The sequence below is a fragment of the Thermobia domestica genome, chromosome 7, assembly GCF_964235325.1.
Source record: "Thermobia domestica chromosome 7, izTheDome1.hap1.1, whole genome shotgun sequence".
NCBI lineage: Eukaryota > Metazoa > Arthropoda > Insecta > Zygentoma > Lepismatidae > Thermobia > Thermobia domestica.
In genome coordinates, this window is record NC_137460.1 from 216,422,124 (window position 1) to 216,431,357 (window position 9,234).

At 37.7% G+C, this 9,234-nt stretch overlaps 2 protein-coding genes across 2 annotated transcripts; both read right to left on the reverse strand.

Moving 5' to 3' along the window:
- Positions 1-1,173: 1,173 nt before the first annotated feature.
- On the reverse strand, positions 1,174-2,001 carry LOC145689533 (uncharacterized). The gene has a single exon (XM_081763710.1). It carries the CDS (start codon positions 1,999-2,001, stop codon positions 1,174-1,176), a length of 828 nt encoding a protein of 275 aa, XP_081619836.1.
- Positions 2,002-2,097: 96 nt separating this feature from the next.
- Positions 2,098-8,871, reverse strand: LOC145689534 (uncharacterized). Its single transcript, XM_081763711.1, has 2 exons — positions 8,557-8,871; positions 2,098-2,190 (listed from the first exon to the last, which is right to left on the reverse strand). Exons 1-2 carry the CDS (start codon positions 8,869-8,871, stop codon positions 2,098-2,100), a joined length of 408 nt encoding a protein of 135 aa, XP_081619837.1.
- Between the last annotated feature and the right edge of the window lie 363 nt (positions 8,872-9,234).

The following is a 9,234-nucleotide window of genomic DNA, read 5'->3' on the forward strand; positions in this document are numbered from 1 at the left end:
GATATGTAAACTACTTCAATATAGTCTGGGGAATCTGATCTGTTGTCGGTCTGCTTCGCTCCCGCAGGAGGCGATGATAGCGTTTCCTTGTCGTCAAGGTCGCTAAAACTAACTTTCGTACGGGAGCCATAGCTGAATACATAAAACACTCTCGTGAAACTCTGTGTTTGAGAGTTTACGTCACAAAAAAATGGCGTCCTAACACCAAGTTCATACAAGCCTTTATCACGTGATCATTAAAGGAAAAAATCTTGGAATTTTTTTCATGCGTAAGTTACTATTCAAGGTCAAGCAACATTCCTGAATACAATAGAAAAATTTTAACACACACTTGTGTTCTACCTCTCCGTAAACAAACATAGGCTTTTCTTAGAAATTCCAAAACGTATAGCTTTGTATAGTCAAAGTTAAACGCAATTCCTGTCAGCAATACAAAATAATATAAACAAACAAAAGAATAATAAAACAATAAAACATCCTTGCTAGCCATTGATCGTACACTGTCTCCTTTAGCGTAACCGGCATAACCGTGGGATGTCAAGCTCAAAGATTTCATTTCATTTCATTGTTCGTACACGTGTACATGTGTAAACATTACTACCAATGACCTTATCTTGGCGCCAAAATCTCAATTTGGACCTAATTGCAGAACGCTATCTACGGCCATCCTCTACTTATATGGTGTTGGTGTCTTTCGTATGCATTGCGCCTTCTGAGGCAGGAATAAAGGCTGAGTCATCGAAAACGTTCCCGTTCACGGGGTAAAGGCAGGTGCAGCAAAACCCATTCAGTGCAATCTCTGCTATTTGGCACTTGATGTACGATTTACCGAAAAGCTCCACAACATCAAAGGTTGTTATAGGTCCCCAGTAGGAAGTTGGTGTCGGAAAGAGGGATTGCCGTCGTCGACGGTGGCGGGACCCCGGAGGCAGCCGAAAATCGTAAAATAAAATGCCTTTTGCCGACTCCATATGCCAGCCTCTTTTACTGCGCCTTTAGTACTGTTTGTCGACTGCTCGACAAGGCAAATATTTGTCGCGCGGAAAGACGTCGGTGTCCGGCGTCGGCAAGCCGACCGCGGCATCTGGTCGGCATCGACAAATTGTCCGTCTGTATATGGCAGGATCCTGATGGGGTCTCTAGTTTTCTCTAAGCCGTACATGCACTTCTTCACTATAATAAGCTGAGCGGAGACATGAATGTAGGATCGAGGGGCTGCATTTTGTGGGTTGAATGGGGTCGTAGCGATATGATTGTGACGTGATTATCGCTAGCAAGGTTAATGACGTCGATATTCCGAGTATGCCTGGAATGCCTAACTAGTGTGAGCATTACTGGTTCATCTTGAGATGGTTTAGTTCGGCAAATGAAACTCTTGAACCATTTACTGAATATATGAGATTGGACCCAACCAAATGGATGCACAGTAATAATCTTTCCAGGGGGCTTCCCTCTTTCTAAAGATGCACTCATATTCTTACGCAGAAATGTCACAAGCGCAGAGACAAAACTGCCGGCAGCACTCATTGACACTATGACGGTAATCAAGGAAGTTCTCTCCGCTGAGGTGATGGCTCCAATCTGACGTTTGCCTTTCAATCCAACGACGTGAGCAACTTTGCTCTGCACAATTGACAAACCGGTTTCATCAACGTTCCAAATGCGATCAGCTGTGTAGTGTTTTTGCTCTAGTTCTTGTGTGTAGTTGTCAAAACACTTACAAATGTTCTCTTTTGTAAAGCCAATGGTGTTAACATAGTATGTTCCAACTGGTTTTCGCACTGATAAGTGTGCCTTGTGACGCCTCAGAAAAAGTTTTAGCCATATCACACTGTCACCTTGATCTTTAAATGGATGAACCAGGTTATTCCTAGTTGCTAAATTCAATGTAATTTTTTGCAAGTCGGTCCGTGTCAAACCAAAGAAAACGTTCTCCATCACAAGACAGTACTCAACCAACTTTTGTTCAAGATCGGGACCAAGTAGTGTAAGCCTTCCCATTTTTGTGTGAGCTGCTTTCTTAGGGCTTCTATATTTTTCGTTTGAAAGTCTCATCAACGTTGTTTCTGGTATTTTAAATATCTTGTTTGCTCTTTTCTAACCCATTGTCTTTTCAACTGCCTTAATTGCATTCTCCATTTGTTCAGGATCCCATCCTCTTCCACGAGCATGGTACTTTGTATGGGACATCTGAAACAATATATAATGTGGCTTTCCTTAAAGAGTCAAAACTCTATTTGACTTACAAACAAAACATTGTAAGATATTAGGTGGTCCGACTGTGGCCAGTACATGGGGGTCCTACTTAGGACACTTTGCTTCTTATCATGTTTTGCTATAATCCTAAAATTAAACAAACTTTTCTCATATTTTCAAAGTTCAGTATTTACCAATGAAGAAAACAAAAACAATATTGTGACTTACCCTCTAGTAAGTAACAAACTTCGCACTTTTCTGCACAGCTACAAAAACTTTCATCCAGTCTATAAATAATAATGACGCAACTACCCTCTTCTCGTGACTATTCGGTGTCGCTATTTTCAAAGCGTAATAGTTTCCCAGAGTTCTACACGTTGAACTTTGAACCATTGGGCGGCAGCACTTACCACCCGAAATAACACGGGGATACGACTTGTTTATCGGGGTTCGGGTTTAGTCAGTTTATATTTCCTCCTACTCATGTTGCGGGCCATGGCATCGGAAGTGTCAGCGTTCATCTCAGCGACTCGAAGAAATGTGCCTTCAGCACTAATATCGGTCATTTTCAATGCTTTCTAAATATCTCTTCCTCGCATTCTCCCGGGTTGCCGTGTTTGAATTTGGATTTAAACGGGACCAAAAATCTCACTGTTCATCTAAGGGACCCAGAAAACCAAAAATTCGACGCTGATAGTGACCATTTTCAATCATTTATCTTTCTTGCCTCCCCAACTGGTGGGGCTGATTTTGGATTTAAATAGGATCGGAAATGTCACTATTCATCTGAATAATCCCGAAACTTTGGACTAGACAATAATATTGGTCATTTTCGACCATTATCTATAGCTCCCTTCTCCGTGCTGCGGCACACGCCATTAGAATTGTCACTGTTAATCGCAGCTACTGTGCATAGGGTATATGCTTTCTTTCGGTTTTCAGCAAAACATATTTAATAACCTGTCTATAACTTCCCGGATCGATATTCCAAAATTGCCGAGAAGATAATATTGCTTCTGCATGTATACGAACAATTAAATCACAACTACATGAATCAGATTTTTTTGCATCATCTGCAGAATTAAATTAGAATTTTGGGGGCTCTTTCGGTGCTGTATAATAGTATGCATTTGCTATCAAATTGATGATCAGTAAGAATCTGTCTCTCTCAGTTTTCTGAAGGCTGTCACAGACGAGAATTTTTTTATATTTAAAGATGATTATCCTTAACATCCAATGATTACAACTATCTGGGATCTCTTTTTTTGCATTGTCGTCCTTTTTAAGTATATGATAGAGGAAGAAGAATCAAAATAATGTCCTTATCTAGTGCTGAATTGCAGTGCTAATAATTTAACACAATTCTACATTCTCTGATCCACGGTTTCATAACAACATACTCTGGAGTATGTGTTATGGTGCAGTAATACCACACTTCGATTCCCATGCAAATATTCATTTCGTAGAGGGAAGTACAGATATGACTAGTTTTTAAATTGAAGAAAATTCATTATTAATACTAGATGATTTAATGTCTGAAACAAATGTGATGTTGCAAATTTAATTACAAAATATGCTCATCATAAAAAATTAACTGTAATATTTATAGTACAAAATTTGTTTCCAAAGAAAAAATATGCACGCGATAGTAGTTTAAATGCACATTATATTATAGTATTTAAAAATCCACGTGATAAGTTACAAATTCAATATTTAACTAGAGATATCATGCCACGAGAAGGTAAACATATCGTTGAGGTATTGGATAAAGTAACACGTTCGCCTCATACTTATTTATTATTTGATTTAACACAGAAAACAAATGACGCATTACGAATACGCACAAACATATTTCCCGATGAAACAATGTACGTGTACACAAACGTAAAAGACGAGGGAGTAATAGTTTATGTTTAGTTGGTATCAAGATGTTGAAGGTGAAACAACACTTTAGCACACTCCGTGCTCTGTGTAAATGTAAAGCAGCAAAACGTAAACATATTCTGAAAAATGCTTCAGGTGATTTAATACGAACTATTTCACATGTTGCTAAAAATACAATAAAAGGGAACATTCCTTTAAATTCTCGTCAGAAGCAACCGTTACGTAGACATAAAAAGATCTTGCGAGTTCTTTCTCAACAACGTACAGCTTTAAAGAAGAAAAGGAAGATATTACTTCAAAAAGGTGCTGCGTTCTTACCAATGTTACTAGGTCCAATTCTAGGAGCTGTAGCAAGTAGTATTTTAGGAAGATAAAAAATCATGTCAGAGTTGCGGTTAAAGCAATCAGAAATGTTTAAAGCAATCACAAAAAATTTTAAACAGTTAAAATTACCCGTGTTTCACGTACAAACAAATTTAGGTGGTGAATTTTATAATCAACATGTAAAATGTTTATTCCAAGAAAATGAAATTAATCATAGTGTGCATTCGGAATTTAAGTGTGCATTAGCAGAACATTTTATATGTACATTAAAAGAAAGAGTGTACCGATACTTTACAACAAAACATACTTATCGTTATATCAATGTTCTCGATAAAACTGTACATAACTATAATCATTCGTATCACAGAAGTATTAAAATGGCACCTGCAGAAGTAAATGTTCATCCAAATATACACATTTAAAAAATGACGTGTAGATCACAAAATAAACAATAATTGAAAATAAAATACGTAATACAATTGTTTAAATTACCAAATCGACGAACATATTTTTTACGAACACTTTACTAGTATATATGAGTTTCTAGAATTTTCACAAACAGACGAATAACAACAGAGGAAATACACAACACAAAATCCACTTCCCAACTTCCCGCCTGACTAAAGAATGAGTAGTGCTGACATCTCACTAGTTTTATGCGTACTTCAGTTGTATATCTGTAAACGCTGAGCAGCTACGACATAGCTTCATGTGCATGACCATAAGAAGGACAAAAAAAAATGTATATTCAAATATACAGTATATGATAGAGGGTTAAGGACCATACAGGGCGGAAATTGCCATTTCGTTCCAGGACATTGACGGTAACACTTCATTTTCAACGCGCTGCTCCTAAAGAAAAAATGAAATCTAGACGTATATGTTATCAACGTGGTCGTGGAATACCTAATTTCTCAGGACACTGTATCGACGTGGACACTGAATCGGGAGTTTCTTTAAGGGTTTAGCACGTATTGCATTACCATTTCTTAAACAAGGTGCCAAAGCATTAGGTCGTCAAGCATTACAAACAGGTATACAAGTTGCAGGCGATGTATTAGAAAATCGTCCAATAAAGGAATCCCTTCGCCAATGTGTAAAAGAGGCTGGTGAAACATTAAAGACAAAAGCTGTTAATAAAGTTGGTCAGTTACTATCTTGTAGCGGTGATGGCCACGAAAACGTAAAGCTCCTGTAATACGTATTCCACCACCAATCAAACGTAAACGTTCTCGTACTGTTAAACGTAAAACAAAAAGAAAGAAGACTAAAGATATATTTTCATACTACTGGTTTTAGTTAATTCAAATAGCCATGAGTGTTGTACTTCGGAATTTGACTTATTTTCCGTTCCAGTGACACAAACTGGTGTAGCAGCAACTTCTTATCTGGAATATCGTCCTATTTCTACACTAACTTCAAAAGGAGCTATTGAATTTGTTATTCTGGTGAAACAGGTAAATTTATTTATCCTGCTTATATTTATCTTTATATACGTTGTAAAATTACAAAATCAAATGGAAATAATTTAGATGCAAACGATGTAGTTGCACCAGTAAATAATTTTCTACATTCATTATTTAGTCAAGTTGATATTTCATTAAATGATAAATTAGTTAGTTCATTATCTGGATCTTATCCTTATCGCGCATACTGTATATTGAAACATCGTTAAATTATTCAAAGGATGCTTCGCAAACACATCTTACATCTTCTTTATGGTACAAAGATACCGCAAAACAATTTCAAACATTACATGAAACAAATACAGGATTTAATAAACGTGCTGCTTTTGTTAAGAATAGTGCACCATTTGAAATGTATGGACGTATTCATGTTGATATTGCAAGTTTAGGTCGTGTGCTTCCAAGCAAAGTTGGTCTTCGTATTAAATTACACCGTAAAAAAGATATCTTTTGTTCAATGCACGCTCCAAATACATCTTATAAGGTAGTGCTTCAAGAAGTTACGATGTATGCACGACGTGTTGGCACATCTGCACATGTTGGTATGGAAATAAATTCAGGTATGGTGCATGAAACGGCCAAATTACCTCTTACAAGAGTTTAAACTCGGTCATATACAATACCGCCACGAATAATAACTTCATTATTTGAAATTTTGTATGTCGATAATGTATTCATTAACACATGCTGAAATTTCATGTTTACGATTCAACAAAAACGGAATTATTTGTCCTACAAATTCCACCTTTAAGCATTCTCGCGTTTTTAAAGTTTATACTTGAGATTTTACTATGATGTTCTTCAAACACTTCAAACAAATTAATAAGAGTTATTTTGTTGGATAAATGCTGTAGAGCAAAATTTCCAGTATCATAAAGAAGCAAACACCGGTGTTGAAATTTAAACGTGCGTTGTTCACAGGAAATTATATTTAAACGTAAGTATACATTTATAGATTTTAAAACACACAGTTCACTAATATTGTCACTACAAAATACACAAATATAATCACCACCACCACTGATATGAGACTACATTTTTTTCAAATACGTCACTTCAGTTTGCACACAATTTTTCACTATTTACATAAACACAATCACTTTGCAAACCCTTTCTTTTGTCTTTACTTTCTAAAATTTTAACTAACTCAGTCAAAAAATTAGGGTCCTTTTCTTCAATTAAATCAAAAAAGGCTTCATAAAAGAGTCCTTTCGTAAATATACCAATTATGTTTGTTATTGCATATACATAAAATAAGACCTGCACTTCGATGTCCAGCAGAGATTTCAATGCACGATCTTCCAGTTCCTCTGCACTCATAAACAAACAGTCATGTCCCATTTGTTTAGCCAATGCTTCTGCCCATCCACCACAAATTAATATTTTGTCAGTGGGACGTAAAACTCAAATATTTCATTAATATTTTGTCAGTGTCCCAAATTAGAATTGCATCAATTATACATTCACAATCCACTTTTTGACTACAACATTAACAGTTTAAATTCCAGAATCTTGAAGTTGATCGGGTTAACAGCGATGGTGATGCAGGCGGCGTTGGCGACACCGTTGGATATGGTGCCTCTGGTTTTTCTAATACGCCTTCACCCGAAGACGATGAATAAATTTCATCATCCGAAGATATGTAAACTACTATAATAGAATCCGGAGAATCTGACCTGTTGTCGGTCTTCTTCGTTCCCGCAGGAGGCGATGATAGCGTCGTCAAGTTCGCTAAAAACTAACTTTCGTACGGGAGTTATAGCTGAATACATAAAACACTCTCCTGAAACTCTGTATTTAAGAGTTTACGTCTAAATAAATTGCGTCATAACACCAAGTTCATACAAGCCCCTATCATGTGATCATTGAAAGAAAAAATCTTGGAATTTTTCCCATGCGTAAATGACTATTCAAGGTCAAGCAACATTCCTAAATACAATAGAAAAATTTTAACGCACACCTGTGTTCTACCTCTCCGCAAACATAGGTTTTTCTTAGAAATTCCAAAACGTACACCTTTGTATAGTCAAGGTTAAATGCAATTCCTTTCAGCAATACAGAATAATGTAAACAATCAAACACAAGAATAATGAAACAATAAAACATCCGTGCTAACCATTGTTCACACACGTGTACATGTGTAAACATAATTACCAATGACCTTGTCTTGGCGCCAAATATCTCAATTTGGACCTAATTGCAGAACGCTATCTACGGCCATCCTCTACTGATATGGTGTTGGTGTCTTCCCTATGCTTTGCGTCTTCTGAGGCAGGAATAAACTCGGAGTCCTCGAAAACGTTCCTGTTCACGGTGTGAGGCTGGTACAGCGAAACCAATTCATTGCAATCTCTACTATTTGGCACTTGATATACGAGTTACCAAGCTCCATAACATGAAAAGCTGTTATAGGTCCCCATTCGGAAGTCGCGGTTGGAAAGATGGGTTGCCACCGTCGACGGTGGCGGGCCGCCGGAGGCAGCCGAAAATCGTAAAATAAAATGCCCTTTGCCAACTGTTGCCGACTGCACGACAAGGCAAATATTTGTCGCGGTCGAAAATCGCGCGGAAAGACGTCGGTGTCTGGCGCCGGCAATCCGACCGCGGCATCTGGTCGGCATCGACAAATTGTCCGACTGTATATGGCAGGATCCTGATGGGGTCTCTGGTTTTCTCTAAGCCATACATGCACTTCTTCACTATAATAAGCTTTGAGCAGAGACATGAAGGTACGATCGAGGGGCTGCATTTTGTGGGTTGAATGGGGTGGTAGCGATATGATTTTGACGTGATTATCTCTAGCAAGGTCAATGACGTCGATATTCCGAGTATGGCTGGAATGCCTATCAGGTATGAGTATTACAGGTTTTTCTTCATATGGTTTAGTTAGGGAAATGAAACTCTTGAACCATTCCGTGAATATATGAGATTGAACCCAACCAGATGGATGCACAGTAATAATCTTTCCAGGAGGCTTCCCTCTTTCTAAAGCTGCACTCATATTTTTACGCAGAAATGTCACAAGCGCAGAGAGAAAACTGCTGTAGCACTCATTGACACTATGACGGTAATCAAGGAAGTTCTCTCCGCTGAGGTGATGGCTCCAATCTGACGTTTGCCTTTCAATCCAACGACGTAAGCAACTTTGCTCTGCACAATTGACAAACCGGTTTCATCAACGTTCCAAATGTGATCAACTGTGTAGTGTTTTTGCTCTAGTTCTTGTGTGTAGTTCTCAAAAAACTTAGTAATGTTCTCTTTTGTAAAGCCAATGGCGTTAACATACTATGTTCCAACTGGTTTTCGCACTGCTAACTGTGCCTTGTAACGCCTCAGAAAAAGTTTTAGCCATTTCTTACTGCCA